Here is a 20,010-nt window from a genome sequence, read left to right as displayed (position 1 = left end):
CAAGAAAACGTCAACTCGACATTACAATACACTAATGTTGGCTTCTACAGGGGCAAAGAGAGGTTGGACAAGTCACAAGTGAAGAGTCAGTGAATGCGGAATATTTCTCTCACTTATATTTCATCTTGGTTATAATATTGGTCCTGAACAGATTGACTAAATTACCAATTTAACTTCTTTTTGGATAAATTGCCTGATTATCATCATCATTTTGCTCAGACTTTCAAGAAAGAAAACCCAACACACATTGTTGAACTCATTTTGAATTTGGCTGAGTTTTCATGTTTCCCCTCGATGCTGATTCTGAAATTGGTTTGACAAGTAGGCCCCCTTATCTGAAATTGAACATGACAGTGACTTTTCATTGGCTTTTAAAAAGCCGTCAGAAGAAAAAAAAAAAAAATCCACATTCTGTTCTGCAGGCAGGTTTGTAGATTCCATATGTATCTTTCTCATTTTCTACAGAAAGGAAACTTTTGCATAATTTAAAAAATGTCCTCACATTTTTTACTAGATGCCCTTAAACCACGCTGATATTAAGTAGTGGAAAAATGGAGATACAATATGTGCCTTTAATTTAAAAAGTGAGATTGCAATTACCATTGTGCTCTATCCTTTTGCAAGGACAGTGTAAGAGGGCACTGATCACAGCCAATCAGGTGTAAAGAAATTGGTTTTCCAATTCAAAGGATCTTATTTCAACAACTTTATTAATTTAGGGCCTGCTACCTAGCGTACTGTGGTGGTCAGGAAACCGATGTGTTTGTGATTATCTTCTCTCTTGACCCTTACTTTATGTACTAACATATTTTTCTTTTCTTTTCAGGATAGTTTGTTTGGAGTAAGACAAATGCCAAGTGGCAGTGTCATCAGAGTTGTGGAATCAGTATGCAGGCCTGAATGCTGAAGAGCTGGGCTTACCCCTTCACTTTTTTCTGCCTCTTCACTTGTTGATCCAGTAAATCCACCTGCTCATGAAGTCAGGGAGCAGCATCCTATCCCAGAGGCAGCCATGTCTCCCTGCTAAGTGCCTTAAGCCTTTTGCACTGGTGTAATGACCAGCCTGAAGGGCCCACCCATGGAGCGCACCGTTGGGGGTTCCATCCCCGCCACTGATGAGTTTTACACTCGCCACCTCCGTATGGCCAATGGAGGGACTGTGACAACCCGCACTGACAATGTCCATGCCACTGTGAGCACAGGAGTGCCTAAAATGGGTGTACGGGCTCGGGTGGCTGACTGGCCCCCAAGGAAAGACTTTGCAGGGATTGTTTGGCAGTCAGCTACAGAGCCTGAGAATTCTGGTGGGCCCTCTGCTGGAAAAAGTCACATTAAGTTAGGCTCTATAATGAGCCCTCAGGACTCGTCAATGCTGCGTAACATTCACAATACTTTGAGGAATCGAACCCAGGCCCAGGCCAACAACTACAGCCTGGACACCCATTACTTTGCCCCAGGAGACTACAGAGGCCCTGTACATAGAAACCCACGACAGAGACGCATCCGTCAGCGCAGCAACAGTGACATGACTATCAGTGAGATGGAAGCCAGCGGAGACAGTGGAGAGGACTGGAGTCCAGCATCGGGAAGCCAAATGGTCCCCTCTTCATCGCGAATACGGTAGCACCTCCTCAATAGATCAGCATGGAGCATCTGGAGAGAGCTTCTTTGAAATGCTTAGGGGCTATCAAGGGGACAAAGTTGACCAGCGTAGCCCTGCTCCAGAGAAACTGGAGGACATGCTGAAAGTTGGGCCCATGCAGGCCAGCGTTGATCTTCAGGAGGATGTCGTAGACAGCCAGCCTCCTAAAGCCAGAGATAAGCCCCCAAAGAGACGAACTAAATCTGAGACAGGGGGTGAGTCTATATTCCGTAAACTTCGAAACGTGCGGGGAGAGTCGGATTCCCCCAGAGCGGGGTCAGACGTAGAGGACAGCCGGATAGAGGACATGGGCCCCCCTTTCAAGCCCTGGGTGTGTCAGAAAAGCTTTGCCCACTATGATGTTCAAAGCATGCTGTTTGATCTCAACGAAGTTACTCAATTACGGCAGATTGCAGGCAAGAGGAAAAACACCACCACTGGGGCATCTGCTGCTGCTGTAGCCTCAGCTACCTCCACCCTGTCGTCCACACACAGCCTGCCTTATAGCTCCCCGAGTGGCAGCCAGGAAGAGCTCAGTTCTAGGGACAGTCCTGGTCTGGACGCGGGGGAAGAGCAGAGCAATGAAATGCTGCTAAGTTGCCCCTGCTTCCGCAACGAGATAGGTGCTGATGGTATTGGGAGGCGCAGATTGGGAGTAGGTGGAGCAGGTAACTGGTGGCTCGGGAACTCTGATTGGGGAAGGAAACGTGTACGAAACATCTGTGAGCACGCACTGCACAAATGCTGGAGTAGCAGTGCTAGAGGGGCCAAAGGAAGGGCCCAGCACCCTCAGTGAAAAGGGCAAACAATACATTGTGGAGCATGTGGACCTGGGAGCCTACTACTACAGGAAGTTCTTCTACCTTAGGGGTAAGATTAACTTAACTGCTTTCATTATGTACTCATTAGCATATGTATTTGTGTTGTTTAAAGCAGTAAAGTTAGATATTACCCAACAGATGTTATTTTTTTTTTTAATGTTGCCTGTTTCCCTGCCACTACCTCCACCTCAGAGCACTGGAACTATTTTGGGATGGACGAGGCGCTGGGTCCAGTGGCGGTGAGCTTGCGCAGGGAGAAGCTGGAGGAGGACAAGGAGCACGGCCAGCAGTATAACTACCGCCTCATCTTCAGAACCAGCGAGGTCAGCCATAGTGTCCCATTCTTCCTACACCCCAACCTCAACTTCATCACTGCATCACATCAATCCTTCCTGCTGTGGAGTGAAACTGCCCACAGCATTTAATCATGCAGCCCATTATTATTTTTGCACTCACAGATTTGGGAAAGTAAAGGAGACAGTTTTGGTTGACTGTGAGAAAATACATTCATTTTGTTTGCTGCTTGCTTGGATCTTATATCAAGTTTATAGTACACCTTCTATATATGGAATATATATATATAGACGGTGTGTCTAGTTTAAATGCTACTATGTCTGCTTCATACAAGGAAAACCAGCCTTAGGTAAAACCCGTCTCAGTCCTTGTTTCTTATTATGCAACTATCCCTGTGGCTAGTTAGCTGTCTTCCAATATCAGCAATGTGTGAAGAAACTTGAGGAAGTGCACTCATCTTCCAGCCTCCAAGGCCTGTCAGTGCCCAACAACCTCAAACCGCTGTGTGGCGAGTGTTTCAGTAGAAATAGACTGTCATATTTAGTTGCGATGTTGGCTCCCAGTCTTCTGTGTTTGGTTTGGGGCTTTTAAATTTTGGGTTATGGTATTTATTATATGCATGTACATTCCCAGACAGAGGTTTAAGGCACCTGCCTGAGGCTGTTTGTTGTGGACTGAAGTCGAACAGGTGCATGTGATTAAACCCCCACACATTTGACTAAAGTACAACAGGACCTCCGCACCCTATCCTACCTTCCAAACATGGAGAACACAGGTCCATTGTAAAGACAGGCCCTGCACAGCGTCAAGCTCGTAGGAGAGAAAGTCTCGGTCCGTTCCAGCCGTTTATGATAGTTGAGTGATAAAGTTCACTCCCAGATCCCAGCACAATGCAGACGTTGTGTACACAGAATGCTTGTACAAGCCCTCCCACCTCTTCTTCCTCAGTTCCACTTTCTATTTACACAAGGCTGTGAGTCATAATGCTCTTTTTTCATGTCACCTTCTTTAAGGGCACAGTAAGAGGATGTTATTACAATGAAAAATGCAGTGACCTGCCCCTTATTTCTTGTTGTCTGGGCAGGCATGTTTTGATATCAGTATGTTCACTCTCCAGATCTCTGTAATCTCTTCCTCCCTCCCTCCACTCAGCTGACAACTCTCCGAGGTTCTGTCCTTGAGGATGCAGTGCCTTCCACCTCTAAGCACGGCACCACCCGGGGACTGCCGATCAAGGAGGTACTGGAGTACCCTCTCCCTGAGCTCGATCTGTCCTGCCTCAGACTTGCCCTCAACACGCCCAAAGTCACTGAGCAGCTGATGAAACTGGATGAACAAGGGGTAGGCGGATTGAGCATGAACAGTTGTTTGCTTGCCTGAATTTGTACGGAAAGGGAATTAGTGTTTTTTGAGTTTCACCATTGTACTCTGTCCTGACAAGACATGTTGTGTCTGCTTCTTTGCTGTCACCCCAGCTGAGTTTTCAAGTGAAGGTGGGGGTGATGTACTGCAGAGCGGGCCAGAGCACAGAGGAGGAGATGTACAACAACGAGATGGCCGGCCCCGCCCTGGAAGAGTTCCTCCAACTGTTGGGGGAGAAGGTTCGCCTCAAGGGCTTCACCAAGTACAGAGCCCAGCTGGACACCAAAAGTAACAACTCTCAAACACACGTACACACGCATAACTTGTGATTTTATTCATTAGTGACCCATAAGTGATGCATCTTTATAGCAACCAATTATTTGAATTGAGTAGATGCCTGTTCACACATACGACTGTATGACTGTATGTAGCCCATGGTCTCAACTTTTTATTACTAGCAGTCCTGCTATAAGTTAGTTTCACTTTAGCTTCATATTGCACTATACTTTATAGTGCTTGTACTTTGCGCCTTTATCTTGCTTTTGGTCAAATGTTTCCTTTCACTGGATCTAATTTTCTCCCACCAGCTTTGTCCTTGCCACACTTTCACTTTACTTTCCTTTTTATCCGTCTTCTCTGGTGTATCTTCTAAAGTCACTCAGTGGTAACAATGATTGCATGTGGATAATTGCATCAATCTTTAGCTTATCTAAGACTCATATTTGTTGAACGAATAAAAAAAGTTTATAATTTCCCGTTTATGGTCTTGTACAAAGAAACATTGAATTAAAGGGACAGTGTGTAGGATTTGGCGGCACCTAGCGTTGTGGTTGCAGATTGCAACCTACTGAATACTTGTCCGCTCAGCTCTCCCTTTACAAGACTGCGGTAATGAGCCGCAGAGTACAAAACAGTAGTAAAACCGTGGTATCTTTCAGAAATTCACCTTGCTGAGAGGCAATCGTTACCATAACACTACTTTAGGAGCAATGAAATTCAAGCGGCAGCTGCTGTTTTACTAGCATGTTGTAAAACTACATTGGCCTTAAGGTAACGAAAACACAACAATTCTTAGTTTCAGGTGATTACACATCAATGAAAAAAGATAGTTATGAAGTTTATACTCCATTACTGCTAATAGATCCTTCTAAATACTACACACTTACTCTAATTATTTAAACATTTAGACACTCTCCATTGTTCTGGAAACTGTAATGTCACAAAAGAAAGGGAACTTACACTTGAGTAAAAGTTGATTGAGCTGACATCGATCCACACTTCACTATTGTCTAGTTGTTTGGGCTATGGTGAAATTGCATCCTTTCTTGCACAAAAAACCACGTAGCGCACACAATACACATGTGAGGGAGATGGATGGCAGTAATTGTGTAATGGGCCTCAACACTGTATTGCTATTTCTCCCTGCAGCGGATTCCACGGGTACTCACTCCCTGTACACGACCTACAAGGATTATGAGCTCATGTTCCATGTGTCGACTCTGCTGCCTTACACACCCAACAACAAACAGCAGGTAAACATGGAGAGCCCAGCCTTTGTGGTATACCATTAGTTATGGAAAGCCCGAAGGAAGGGTGTATCAGAGGAATGCAGGATATTACTTGTAACTCTGTTATCAGATTTGATTCTTATCCAACTTTTATTATAAAGAATCTTGCATTGTTTATTGTCATCACATGGAAAATACAATATGATAGGTTTGACTTTGCTTTGAGATTCACATCCCATACTGCTCTGATTAAGACTGTGTTGTTTTCCAACGACTAGTTGCTGAGAAAGCGGCACATAGGGAACGACATAGTGACCATCGTGTTCCAGGAGCCCGGCGCTCACCCCTTCACCCCGAAGGCCATTCGCTCTCACTTTCAACATGTCTTCATCATCGTACGAGTGCACGATCCCTGCTCTGACAACACATGCTACAGGTGGGTCTTTGTATTTGACTAGCAGAGATAACACTGCGGGATAATAGCAAAACTGGTGTACAGTAAACGTGTGAGGACCAAAATTGAAACATGCCCAAGTCTTTTTTTCTTCTACAAATGTGTACATGGTATGTGGTTTGTCAGAGAGAGAAAGAAAGGAAGGAAGTGAAAGCTGTGTTGGTGAATGGGACATGTGTGCTGAAGAAAACCTCTTCCTGGATAAGTATAGGTTTTAAAGAAATCTGACAATCGACCAAGAGCTTGGAAAGGTTTCCACTTTACCGTCTTTAAGAGTTGACACTGAGGTTTAAGGTTAGCCCACCAGCTATGAATATATATGACCGTATCTAGAGACTAAGGACACTCATCACAATTTGAAGTTGTGATGACCAAACCCAGACTGACCAAACCCAGCAGCAATGTTGAATACAAATCTGGTTTTAACTTCCTATCTCAGTGCAGCAATGGACCCTTTTTATGGGAAAGCTCCACACCACTTAGCTCCACACCACTTTCAGGGCTACCAGAGGGGCTGTTTTTACGCCGTTAGCTGCAGTAGCATTAAAACAAAAGCATTGACTGGAAGGCATGGGTCAAACATAAAAGCCTGTTGCGTGACTGTCCTGTCTCTCTGGATTGTGTACTTTCATCTCTACTGTATGTCTGCATAAGTATAAATTAGTTTGATTATGATCAAATGGAAAAGATTGGCCCTTCAGTAGCTGTCCAACTGATGGGGGTCCTCCTCCTCTTCCTCTTCTCCTCCACTGGCCGATTCTCAGCCTCGTGATGATCAGACTGGATCTCTGTGGCGTTCACACTCATGCATCCCTACCCCACCACACACACACTTTCTGTACTCTGCATACACAGATATTACGAACACATAGTTGTACCCTCTCACTCTCTTACTCCCGTTTTTCCTTCTTAACTCTTTCTCATGCTCACTTGCACAGTTACACACACATGCACGCGCTTCTTCCCATGCACACTAATTCACTCAAAGGCTCACTCTTCACACACTCATATGATACAAGCAACCCCCCCCCCCCCCCTTCTTTTCTTCTCCTCCTCCCCTGCCACTTTGCCTTTGGGCAGTGTGAGCCGGAATGGTCTGAAGGAGTTAGCGCCATGCACATGAAGTGCTCTCTTCACCCGGACGTGCATGTTAGCGGGGAGGATTGTTGAGAGCAGAGTACCTCAGAGCTCACAGAGTCCATCTCAGGAGCGGACGGGTCGGCCCAGCCTTCTGTCTCTCAGCTCGAACCCGCGTCAAATTAGGGCTAATTTATTTGGACCTTTACTTTCCTCCTCTTTGGCAAATTCCTTTTTTTCTGACTTGCTACTCCATCCCATCGGCCAGTGGACACCTTTTATTCAGCTTACTTTTTGCCTCGGAGGCATGTTTTAGTTTAAACTCTGGGGAAAGAGAAAGGGTGAAATGCTGGTTCTCCTGGTTTGCAGAATCCTTGAGGACAAACTAGCTACCCCACCTAGAGAAACTCGCACACTACCAGCCTTTGGGTAACTTTCCTATTTTGTGGATCTTGGCACCTTATGTTAAAAGTCCTCTTTTGACTCTTTGTCACAAGTCTTTCCACGGATGCCTTTCCCTCATGGTTTGGAAATAATTATTCGTCGGGACAAAAGAACACAGGCTACAAAGATTTGCTACACCGTACCGAGTGGTGGATTGTAGCTACACAGCAGAATCGAGTTATCATCGACCCAGGGAATCTTATTTTGTCGAGAAGATTCAGGATATTGTGCAGTAATACTCTGAAGACCATAATTGGTATTTGGTGACACGAGTAGGTAAGTTATACGCTAGATCTTTATGTTGATGTTTACAGTTGTGTGGCGCGTTGATTTTGTTAAAAACATGCAGAGTAGTTGATGCAGTGATTTAACTTTGCAGCTAACTGGATAGTGATCTGTGGATTTCAGCTGATCACTAGTCACACAGTCACAAACATAAACACAGATTCTTATTATGTATTATATAGAAAGATTGTTTTGGTGTTTGCCATCATGTTATATGACTGTCTGTATATCTTATGACCATGTCAGCATGTCTTTATTAATAGAGATTAAATAAGGTACATAGTATGTTATGATTTGTTGAGTATTCCAGTTATTAATAGCCTGTTGTTGCCTGCTGCTGAGATTTTGGATAATGCTCAGGTCATATTGAGCCAGACCAGAGCATTAGAGGAGTAAGTGGCCTGGGGCCAGCGGGGTGCTAATCTGCTGCTTTCAACCGCTGCCTCAAAGTCACACAGGGCCAGCAAGGGGGATTGCATAACTAGACCTTTGTTTAGGAAACAAGCTGTTTGTGCTTGCTAGCTCTAGCCGCAGCACTGCTTCCCCATACCATAATGTAGCAGAGAGTACCAGGGTGTCAGCACTGGGAGCCGACTTGTTATTGGATGTATAGTATTTATACGCTGGGTGTAGTGAGCCGTATTTCTGCTAAAGGCTATAACTGTGTTATCTGTTGACTGGACTGGATGCAGACTTGTCAGGACTGTCACATCAGCTTATCCAAGACCATGCTTTGGTTTTCATGGACTAATGGGTTTTTATTGTATATGCTACTCACTGTATGTATGTGTGCACGTATAGCCTCCATTTGTGCAGCCAGAGTAGGCATAAACATGCTACCAACTGATTTGATAATCCAAGCATGTCGTCCCGAATGGTACATTAATCCCAATATCTTTCAAAGCACACTTGGCTAAATGTGTTCTACACTGAGCCAATTTTCTCATGAACTACAGGTATGAGACAACAATACCTACACCTGTTAACTAATTTATAGTAATCAAACACCATTGTGTGCAAATGGAATAGGAGCAGTAGAGGGTAACAAGAGGAGAGCCTTGCCATAGGAATTCAAACGCCCTTCTTTATACTCTCAGGTGAGACAGATCAAAGACAACAATACCTGAGGGGAACAAGATGTCTCCACGATGCTTACAAGCACGTGCTGTTTCTCCTCGCAATATAACTTTCCCCCCCATTAATTAATTAATTATCTGCATGCATCATGCTACAGTTTTAGTCATAACATTTAGCTATTTATGTTTTATTTTGATGCATTTGTCTTTACATTTACATTTTTAATGCTCTTCAGATCTTTTTGTTTTCTTATATATTACTGTAGTGGCCACAGTATTCTCCTTGTGTGTGTGAATGCATAAACGCATGGTCGCATCTTTTGCAAATTTGCTTGTTTTGTATATTGTTTTATGACAGAATCAAACCAAGTCATACTTTTAAAGTACCTTGCTGCAAAGACCTAAAAAAGGGATTTACCAGGTGGATTATAATGTTTGTTTATAGCGGTGAGCTCAAACCCGTCCCCTCTCTTTGTCCTTTCTGCAGTGTGGCCGTCACCCGTTCCCAGGACGTCCCCTCCTTTGGCCCACCAATCCCCAAGGGCGTGACCTTCCCCAAGTCCACCGTCTTCAGGGACTTCCTGTTGGGCAAAGTCATCAACGCAGAGAACGCAGCTCACAAGTCAGATAAGTTTGGTGCCATGGCAACACGCACGCGGCAGGAGTATCTTCGAGACTTGGCAGAGCGTCATGTGACTAGTACTCCAGTAGAACCCACTGGGAAGTTCCCATTCATCTCTTTGGCACACAAACGACGGGAGAAGGTGCGCCCATACAGCGGGGCGGAGCTGCGGAGCCTGGGGGCTGTGACCTGGCAGGTTCACGCTGAAGATCAGGTAGCCGGTGCCGAACGCGAATGCCTGTTGGCCATTTCAAATGACTTCATCATCCTATTGGATCAGGAGGCCAAAGCGGTTGTGTTTAACTGCGCCACACGTGATGTGATTGGTTGGTCAACGGGGAGCCCCGCCTCCATGAAGATCTTCTATGAACGCGGTGAGAGTGTATCGCTGCGCTCCATCAATAACAACACAGAAGACTTTGGAGAGGTCGTCAAGAGACTGGAGGTCAGTGAGGCAACGCTGCTCTCCATGACAGTGCATCTTATATCAATTCTTTACATAACGATCCAATATTTCCTGGTTTCACGAGTCTGCCACGATACAATTTCTAATTAATTCAATTCAGGCGCCTGCAAACAATAGACGGTATCATATGCCCATTTAACATCAGTTACAATTATAAACTCACAAAGAATTACTAAAACATTACTACTATTTATTTTTTTTATTGCTGGGATTTTCCAGGCATTTTATTAAAAAAATACAAATAAAGGAATACAAATAGACATCCTGTTGTGCACTATAAAGTGCCACGTTTCTCATGTTTAAGCACTGTTTGAATGCTTAGGAAGGAGGTTTGCTTGGACTGAAATGGTGATACAGACGAGCCATGGGAATTTCAAAATAAAGGAGAATCTTAAAGATAATCATATGTATCAATGTTTTCACTTTGCATCGATGCTATTGGATTGTTGATACTTGAATCGATAAAGGGATCCGTTACACCCCTACTGCAAACAAAGCTTATCCAATATGGATAACAATGACAAAACAGTAGAACAAACATTAATTTCTAGCAAGCAACCAGTTAATGAGTGCAAAGGTCAGGGCCTTTTTGGAGTATCCCTGTAGCAGGTCAACAGGTATGAAGGCAAAAGTGCTTAGTGAAGTTCTGGTGTGGTATTACTCACTTCCAGTCCCATGATGTGTGAGGGCAAGTTTTATCCTTGACAACACTTAGAAATAAGAAGTAAGTATTGTTGATGTTATTATAGCAACATAAGGGCGTTGCCGGAAATTATACAGCTACAGCTGTTGTGTTGACTCTATGATTATAAGTCACGCTAAGCCCAATACATGGTAATTTGGTAATACAATATCATTACTGGGGTTTTTATTGTGGCGTAGGTAAGGCAGTGATTTTTGATGGGGCTTTTGGATAATTTTGCTGACGATGCCGTTCTAGTTGATGGTAAACAAAGTAAAGATTTAGTTTTGCCTGCTACCAGTACTGGCACGTGGTGTTCTCTGTAACGCAGGATGTGGTCTTGGTTGAGGGCATCCTGACAACATGCTTGAGCACTGTAGTTAACTGGAACTTTGCTCATTCTGTGATTTGCTACTATTTACTTCTCAGTTAACCTCCCACAGGTAGAGACAGAGAGGGTGTCTAATGGTAGTCAGTTATCATGGGACTGTACCAAATAATTTGAGGTGCTTTATGTTTATAGCAAGGTACTGAAATGTATGCCTCAGCGATGGTGTCAGATGCAACTGAAAAGATGTGGTTGCTTTGAAGAAGGTACATTAGTTAACCTGCAAAAGACTATTAAGGGTTTTTTAAGAAGTTGTTTTATACATTATGCATGTCTTCTTCTCTTTCTGATTGGTCCCTCTGCACCTCTGCTCCCTCACTCTATCTGTTTTGTAGCTGTTGACCAAAGGCAGTCAGACCACAGAGATGACCCTGCGCCGTAACGCCTTGGGCCAGCTGGGCTTTCATGTCAACTTTGAGGGTATTGTTGCTGAGGTGGAGCCCTACGGCTATGCTTGGCAGGCCGGGCTCCGACAGGGCAGCCGATTGGTGGAGATTTGCAAGGTTTCTGTGGCCTCGCTGTCTCACGAACAGATGATCGACCTGCTCAGAACCTCCGTCACTGTCAAGGTGGTCATCATCCCCCCGCATGAGGACTCCACACCACGCAGGTAGAGTGGATATAGATGATCTATAGATCCAAGAGAAACGTAATGCAGTTGTCTGTGCCTTTTTGAAGCTGTCCCATTCTGACTGTGAACACTTCATGTGTCAACAGAGGCTGCTCAGAAATCTACCACATGCCTCTCGTGGATTACAAGAACCACAAAGAGGGCATGCCCTACGAGTTAAAGTTCCCATTCCGCCCCACCAACAACAACAACACCAAGTGGCCACGCACCTCATCCAGCCCTCAAACACGTGCTGCTGGCACAGGGGGAACGTTGATCAAGGCCCCGCCTTCAGACTTTGGTGCCGGTAACTCTGCTGCTATTCCTCGAAGTGTGTCCAGCGACGGGCGACCCATCAACCCCAAAAGGTCACAAAATATATCAAATGCTGTAATGAAACTTGCAGACACACGGCTGTCTTACTGCAGTTAGTCTTTAATGACATACTAATGCGTCTTCACAGATATTCCCCGGGGAACGACAACTACGCTCTTGCCTGCTCCATTGTGATGGGCCGCACAATGCACAACATAAACTCCCCTTCCAGCCTCCCCTACACAGACCCCACGAGCTCCAACCAGTGGAGGCAGAAGTCTATGCCCGATGGGTAAGTTCTTCTGCCCCTCACTATGAGTTATTATGCTAAATTGGCCTGCTGCACTACCTGGCAACACAGGTGACCTACCTTATCTCTCCTTCAGGTTTAATAACAACAACTGCCAGTCTCCTGTGTCGTCTGTGCGACGGGTGACAGGTGAGGCAGTCAATGGGATGAAAGCGGGCTCTAGCGCTGGTGTCGGATGGTCCCGACCTGGGGAGGGGGACAAATCCAGTGCAGGTAAGAGAAACTCTTGTCTTAGTATTAGCTTTAGCATTAAATGAAGACTTTAACTCTGCTACCACTTGTCTACAGAGTCATTACCCATATGTCTTTGCTTCCCACAGACACTGTGGTTTCCAAGGCGTTGATTCCTCGACTCCAGTCTTCAGAGCAGGGCAGCCACATGTCTCCTAACAAAAGCACTAAGGTGAGCCAGAATCAACAAGTACAACACTGTATGTAATTTCCTCGCTTCTATGTGATGGTCCGCGTTCAGCGCTGGTAATGATCATGCAGAAGCAACAACATTTGTATACCAACCTGCATTGAGCGGAACCTTTGAAGCAAAAATTGTTATCTTAGGAATTTGGAGCATCTATAGTTTAAGAGTGCAATTCATGTTGTGAACATATGGACAGCTGTGGATTAGTTATGATTACATTACTTATGAACAAAAACTAGTCGACATCTTTGATAACACAAAAACATCAAGCCAGTCCAACAACACAAGACATAGCAAGCCAGCTAATATTACTTACTAGTCCAACAGCAAGAAGGCCAGCTCGGCAACTGCCTTGCACCCTTTTGATTTTGCGAAGCTCAGGCTAACGACTAAAAGCTGGTCTGAGTGGTCTTTCGCTTTGTCACTCTCCCCGTTTCTCTTGTTAGCTTCCTCCCTCCAACCCGCTCGCCCGGTTCTGGCACGACACCGGCGTCGCGGCCCACTAGTATTCCCCCCCACTGAAAACTGCTTCTTTCCAGCCGTTCAAAGCTCCTGTGCTAGCGGTGTAAACACCAACACTCCCCCCGGTGCTCTAAGCTCCCAGTCCCAGACCAAGGTTACATAGTGCAAGAACAGGCTGTAGGGGTGCTGAGTGGGAATGACTGAGGCACCATTCTCTCTATTACAAGTCAGTGTAGCACCATAATGATTTCAAAGCCATTTTTTAAAGCTAAAATAGTTGCATAATGTTGCATAATGTTGCATAATGTTGCATAATGGCAGTGAATTGAGCTTGCACAATATTAATGGGTGAAAATGTGAAATATCTATGATTTCTCATCTCTGAATAGCCTGACGCTCCGTATTCATCAAGCCAGTCGAGCAGCAACACACTCTCGAGCAACGCCTCCAGCGACGAGAAGTGGTATGAAGTCGGCTCACGTTCAGGAGTCCGAAGCGATCTGGAGCTCAACGGCTATATTCAGGGCACCTCCACCGACAGCGGCATCGATGCCACCTCCTTCACTGCCACACAAAGCAGCACAGCTTCCTCCACTGGTGCCTTCGGGGCCAAAGACAAAAGCCAATGGCAGGATGAGCCGGCGGGCAGCCAGAGGGCCACTGACTCTTCACCTCCGACACCAGACTCTCTTGTCGCCATTGGAGGCGGTGAGATCCCAGCGAAGAGTCCAACAGCCTTTCCCCTAGTTGCTGATTGTGGCTCCTACACCCAGAGTGATGCTGCCTCCCACTCCAGGTGTGCTGCTGAAATATTTGAGTCAGCTGTAGGGAGCTGAGGAATTTGTGGCCTTGCATCAATGTTTCATTAAACAGACAGTGATTCATTGTAGTCCAGATATATCCTGGAAGATCTGCGGTTTGGCATAAACAAAGCAAGAGAGGAAGAATGAAATAAGGGTGTGTGTGTATGGGTGAGTGTGTGAGTGTGTGGTTTTGCATTTGTATGTACCTCCCTCTCCCGATATTCATGATAGAATGGAAGTGCTTGAAGTCGCTAGAAATATAGACTGTGAGTTCAGCACCGATCCCTCTCTTGTAAATCCCACTTCCCTTTGAATCAACTAAAGCTTTCCTCCATCTCCTCTTCACTCAGCCAGAAATAACTCAGCTCCACCAGACCTGTACATTGGCAGCTTTGTTTTATAGTATGTGCACGCAGATGCAAAACTTGATGTTTGAAAATTCAAGCCTTTATGTCAAACTACGGAGAAATGTTATTTGAAGTTGCTGGAAATGAAGTACAAGGACACTGTGTCCTATTTTTTAATCTACAAAGTCAACAGTTGATCCCATCTGCAGAGATGGATAGAAACGTAGGGGTAGAACAGGTTTTTTTGGAGAATATGTTTATGTTCTGTTTATATATGAAGATATTGCAAACATTTTGGCAGTTTGAACTAGAAGGAAAGTGGCCACCTGATCCCATATTGGTGCTTCCTCAATAATGATAATTGAAACAATGCAAACCCTGACATGAATAGTACTGTACAACCTGCTTGTATGTTTCAAAATGACATGAATTACATGTGATGCCTTTATGTCTCACATCCCTGCTTTTTTCTCCAGCACACTCAGTTCTGGCCACTCAGGGAGTCCAATGGACCAGGGGCAAGACGAGGCAGCTGCTGCGGCCACCTCACCCACATCACTGGGGACCAAGAGTTTCTACCCTCGTCAAGGAGCGACCTCAAAGCACCTGATTGGCTGGAGGAAACCTGGGGGAACCGTCAACTCTGTTGACTTTGGCAGCACTCGCAAGTAAGATGGGAACGGTGTCTCCTGCGTGTTGAGACAATGATCATTCAGGTGGTGCTGATGTTTGTGAGACTGGGGAAAGGAATGAATATGTTGTTGGCTCACCTAATAATATCTTTTTCTTTTATTTGGCAAACACTGCCACCATGTGGTAGTGGTTGACACTTTCTTTTAAACAACATCTTTTTGGTTCCCAGAGAAGGGTGACTAAACATAATTGCTCCTTTTTCATTCATTGAAGGCATCAGATGTGTCATTGTTTGGCCCAAAGGGAAATTCCATCATTTGCGGTTGATGGCAACTGCTGTTTGTTGAACAGTCCAGCTGTTCAACAAACATTATTCATGGTGAAGCAATTAAGTGGTTAAGTGTCTTGTCCATGGGCATGTTAACATCACAGAGAATAGTTGTAGCTCCTTACTATTCACAGATTCCCACCCAGTCTCAGAATTTGAACTGCTGACCTTTAATCAAAGGCATGCTAAGTTATGGTCTTGGCCTCCATTACCTTTGCCTCCTGATGTTCTATATAATGTGTGTTATTTGAATTTAAGTGAATCTTGTTTTTATCTCCAGAAGGCACCAGAGTGATGGTCTGCTGGGTGGTCAGCCGCAGCTCAGGGCCAATCTTCGGGGCTCCCAGTCGCCCCAACGGCACACTGCCAAGTCCAGCCTGGAAGAAGACTTGAAGAAGCTCATCACACTTGACAGCCCTCCACCCACTACAAGTGAAGAGAAGGTACAGATAAAGGCTCTAACTCTCTATACTCATGCTAGTAACATAGTACAGTGATTCCTTGATTTGATTCAAGAAATATATCCACATATTTGTGTTCAGGAGGACAATAAACAGCCACGTAGGATTATAAATTTGCATTTGTCACCTATCTGTTTCCATCCGTATCTGTAGCCGTTATTTCCGGGTCCGCCACCCATCCGTCGCTCCCTCCAGAGAACCCTGTCAGATGAGAGTATTTACAGCGGACAGAGGGAGTCGTCCTCTAGTGGACAGCGTGACACGCCTACTGACCTTCTGTTCAGCTGCTCCACAATGCCACGTTCACCCACCGCTCGCCATGGACCAAGCCGACGAGCATCACACAAATCCCTGGGTGAATGTTCAGTATTTAAAGCTGATCGTACAGGAGATGGCGTCGTGATGCATGTTGTCCTCTGGACCTTTTGTTTGTAGTTGGAAAGTTAATGAAGTAGGATAATGTGATTTGCAATACATAGAAAGTCTTCAGGTAAACTTAATCTCAAAGAACTGAAAAAAGACACCTACAACCTCAATTTAAATGGAGCATCACTGTTGGTTGCAAAATGTCTAGATTGTATTTTACATCTCTGTTTCTCCTTCCCAGGAGACCTGTCTGCCCCAGAGAGCTCAGAGCTGCAGCAGGAGAGGAAGATCGAGCAGCTGCAGGACGCTGCCCTCATGCCCCTGCCTGACAACGGGGCAGATGCCCCGCTGGACTGGGCACACCTGGTAGACGCTGCCAAAGCTTTTGAGGGTAGGCACACGTCGGGTTTTCATTTCCTCAAAATCATTGGAAGTTAAGGTTAATGACTTTTCAGTGGAGGGTGTAGCAAAAACAAAACCCAACAGCCCTCTTTATCCTCCCCAGAAGAGGGCACCATTAGTCTGTATTTGATCTGTCTTCAAGTTTAATAATACATCTTTTAACTGTTTTTTATTCAGAACAGAGGCTGGTCTTCCTAGCAGCCCAAGAGGAGAGCTCCATGGCTGAGAGCTCAGCGGCCACCAGTCCCCAGCAGGCTGAGCCTCAGGCGGCCCCGCTGAGACAGCTCTCGCCTGGGTAAGTGGCCTCTGGTCATGGCCCGGGAGTAGTGTTTGCTTTAATCCATATGTGTCCAGCACTGTGCCATGGAAGACCCTGCAGATTTCCCTCTAGTGAAACACTACTGCAGCTGATACCGTTCATTAGTCCTCCATTCTGGTTGACTGCATGCTAAACAGTAAAATCAGCCACTATATGAAAGTAATTTACATTTCCACACTTGGAAAAAGGCGTCTTTTGACTGGCGCCGCTTTAACAAGTTCTTCACTCTGATGTTTCAGTGTTTGCTAATGTCCTGGTTGTCATTTTTCACAGAGAGACTCCAGCCTGCCTGATGGGGAAGGTCAGTCAGCTGGAGTCAATGGTGAAGACGCTCCAAGACGACTTGAAGAAGGTGAGTCATCTTTCATTAAGAGGGAGAGATCTTAAAACAACAAAAAGACAGACATAGACTGACAATATGTGATACAGTTATATACATCAAACAGCTTGGGACAGAATCATAGCGTACAGTTTAATTTCATGCCTGTTAAACATTTAGAGATGCACTGAAACATCACTAAGATCTGTCATAGTAGCATATTTGCACTACTGACATTATTGTATTTGTAAACAGGCACAATACTGTTTTAGGCTATAACCTAATTATAATGTGAACTACGTCATTTAATTTGTACTGTAATTTGAAAAGCATTTGAAACGGTCAATGAAATTCAGTAAATAGCAAAGCTGTTGGTTTCAGTTCTTTATATTCATGTAATAAATACACATGCCAGCTACATTGTAATCTGCAGGAAAAATACTTTTTAAATGTTATTTTCTGCAATAATCCAAAACTTTTTGTCGAGTGAACCAGTACCATGTTTTCTTCTTGGTCGGCCTACAAACATACATCATCCCTGCAGCACTCGATACAACTGAGAAGCTTTGAATAACTGGAGCCACCTTCTTGCCAATTTTGCACTTAAAGAACTGCTGACGAAACTGAAATCTCGTTAAAAGGGATTAAGTCTGTTGTCAAACCTCAAACCTGAAATCACTTTGCTCACACTCGTCTTTTGTGTGTTCCAGGAAAAGGACGCCAAGGTGTCTCTGCAGGTTCAGATCCAGTGCCTGCGAGAGGACAACCAGCGTCTCCTGGAGGAGTCCTACAGCGCCTCAGCCAAGCTCAAGAAGTTCACAGAGTGGGTCTTTAACACCATCGACATGAACTGATGCACACAGCTTACAGACTGCTCTACATTAGGAGTTTTACCACTACTCAAGCTGATCTGAAACCTGTTTTTCTTTCAGTGCTGCACACACAACCGAATACAAACTCACAACATGAACTGTTTCTCTTGGGATTTTACAAACCAGTGCCAACATGGACTTTCATCCGTCTTCAGCCTTGTGGACCTGTGGTATAATCACCATGAAAGACTTGTGGAAAAGAACGGGGGGATAGAAGACAAAGAGCAGTGGTGCTACTGTGCGTCAGTTTTAATCAGCATGCACTCCCTTCCTTAGAATTTCAAAAATATGATGCTTTGTGTCCGATCTAATGGATTGTTGGTACCCCTGCATGTCAGAGACGGCAAGATGTCTCCCCAGCTAACCCAATTACAAGCGAACAGATTTCCAATTACAAAGTTCCCAAACAATTAAAAATGTGTTCCTCCCATGCAAGACTTGGGGAAAATAGTCTCATATTCCTCTGATAGAGGTTTACACTTTCTAAGTGACAGTGTTTTACATTAATTACTTTTCAATTTTTCCAATTCAGTGATAACACTGATAACATTTTTTATTACTAACCAAAAGAAAAGAAGCTATTTGAGATGATGGGAGATGTCGCCCCCCCATTATACTTCTTCTGTAGCAGTATGGTGAGGCAGACACAGACAGAAGGACCTTCTGCTTAGCACACAACTGTCAACACTGTAAGGTCGAGGCTGGATTGCCTCTGTAATAAGAACTGTATCAAGTGTTAATTTTTAGAGGGATGAAAGCAAGTGAAGCGTGAAAAGGACTACTGGTCACAAGCTGATGAAAAGAATATATATTGTAAAATCACAGAACGACATGAGTGCCATACATATAGAGATTGACAGTCAAGTGTCACTTATTCAGATTATTGTAAATATATGATGTTAACATTTATTTTCTCACATCTGCCCTTGATATACTGTATGTAAAGAGTATTTATGACAGAGATGGCCAAGAAAAGAAAAACAGCCATATGCAGTTAGAGGCCTGCATGTACTTACAATATGGTCATATATATATATATATATATATATATATATTCTTATATCTTATAAGAATATATATATATTCTTATATCTTATAAGAATATAAGAATATATATATATTCTTATATCTTATAAGAATATATATATATATATTCTTATAAGATATATATATATATATATATATATATATATATATTCTTATAAGATATAAGAATATATATATATTCTTATAAGATATAAGAATATATATATATTCTTATAAGATATAAGAATATATATATATATATATTCTTATAAGATATAAGAATATATATATATATATATATATTCTTATAAGATATATATATATATCTTATAAGAATATATATATATATATATATATATATATCTTATAAGAATATATATATATATATATATATCTTATAAGAATATATATATATATATATATATCTTATAAGAATATATATATACTGTATAAGAATATATATGTATGTATATATATATATATCAATTTTTGATCCAAAATACTAATTATGTTTGTTTTTTTGAAAGTCTTTACAGTTTCTGCAGTGGATTGATTGACAGCGCCACCTAGTGTTGACCACATGTCCTCCATCCATAGCATGCTAAAAGGCCTCAAATCTAATCCCTAAATCTCTCAATAGATTAACTCGGTACTGTTCAATATATGATTACAAAGTAAGATGTTGTGTAAATCCTGAAATTCCGGCTACAGATGTCTCTGTAGTGTGTAAATCTGCTTGTAAGCCTGACCTGAATTTAGTCTGTAATTGACCACACAAAGTCCTTATTTAAGCCTCATAACTGTTTCCTTTTGTACTTGGATACTGTGCAACTGTATATAAGGAGAATTTGATATTCATCAGAATTTGCACCTTCATTCTTATTTTTTAAGATTATTT

At 43.5% G+C, this 20,010-nt stretch overlaps 1 protein-coding gene across 1 annotated transcript; it reads left to right on the top strand.

Annotated features, from left to right (window-relative positions):
* Positions 1–1,054: 1,054 nt before the first annotated feature.
* LOC115027526 (signal-induced proliferation-associated 1-like protein 1) lies at positions 1,055–19,106 on the top strand. The gene is given in 23 exon segments (XM_029460898.1): positions 1,055–1,588; positions 1,590–2,311; positions 2,313–2,512; positions 2,656–2,786; positions 3,910–4,098; positions 4,233–4,407; positions 5,548–5,651; positions 5,906–6,063; positions 9,451–10,030; positions 11,457–11,731; positions 11,839–12,099; positions 12,195–12,338; positions 12,433–12,569; positions 12,677–12,759; positions 13,626–14,032; positions 14,863–15,054; positions 15,628–15,790; positions 15,962–16,163; positions 16,416–16,565; positions 16,754–16,871; positions 17,169–17,247; positions 17,925–18,037; positions 18,147–19,106. Coding segments are annotated over 23 exon segments (5,154 nt in total). The 3' UTR covers positions 18,184–19,106.
* Positions 19,107–20,010: the final 904 nt, after the last annotated feature.

Source organism: Cottoperca gobio, chromosome 22 (assembly GCF_900634415.1).
Source record: "Cottoperca gobio chromosome 22, fCotGob3.1, whole genome shotgun sequence".
Lineage (NCBI taxonomy): Eukaryota > Metazoa > Chordata > Actinopteri > Perciformes > Bovichtidae > Cottoperca > Cottoperca gobio.
This window is presented reverse-complemented; position numbering and strand designations above follow the sequence as displayed.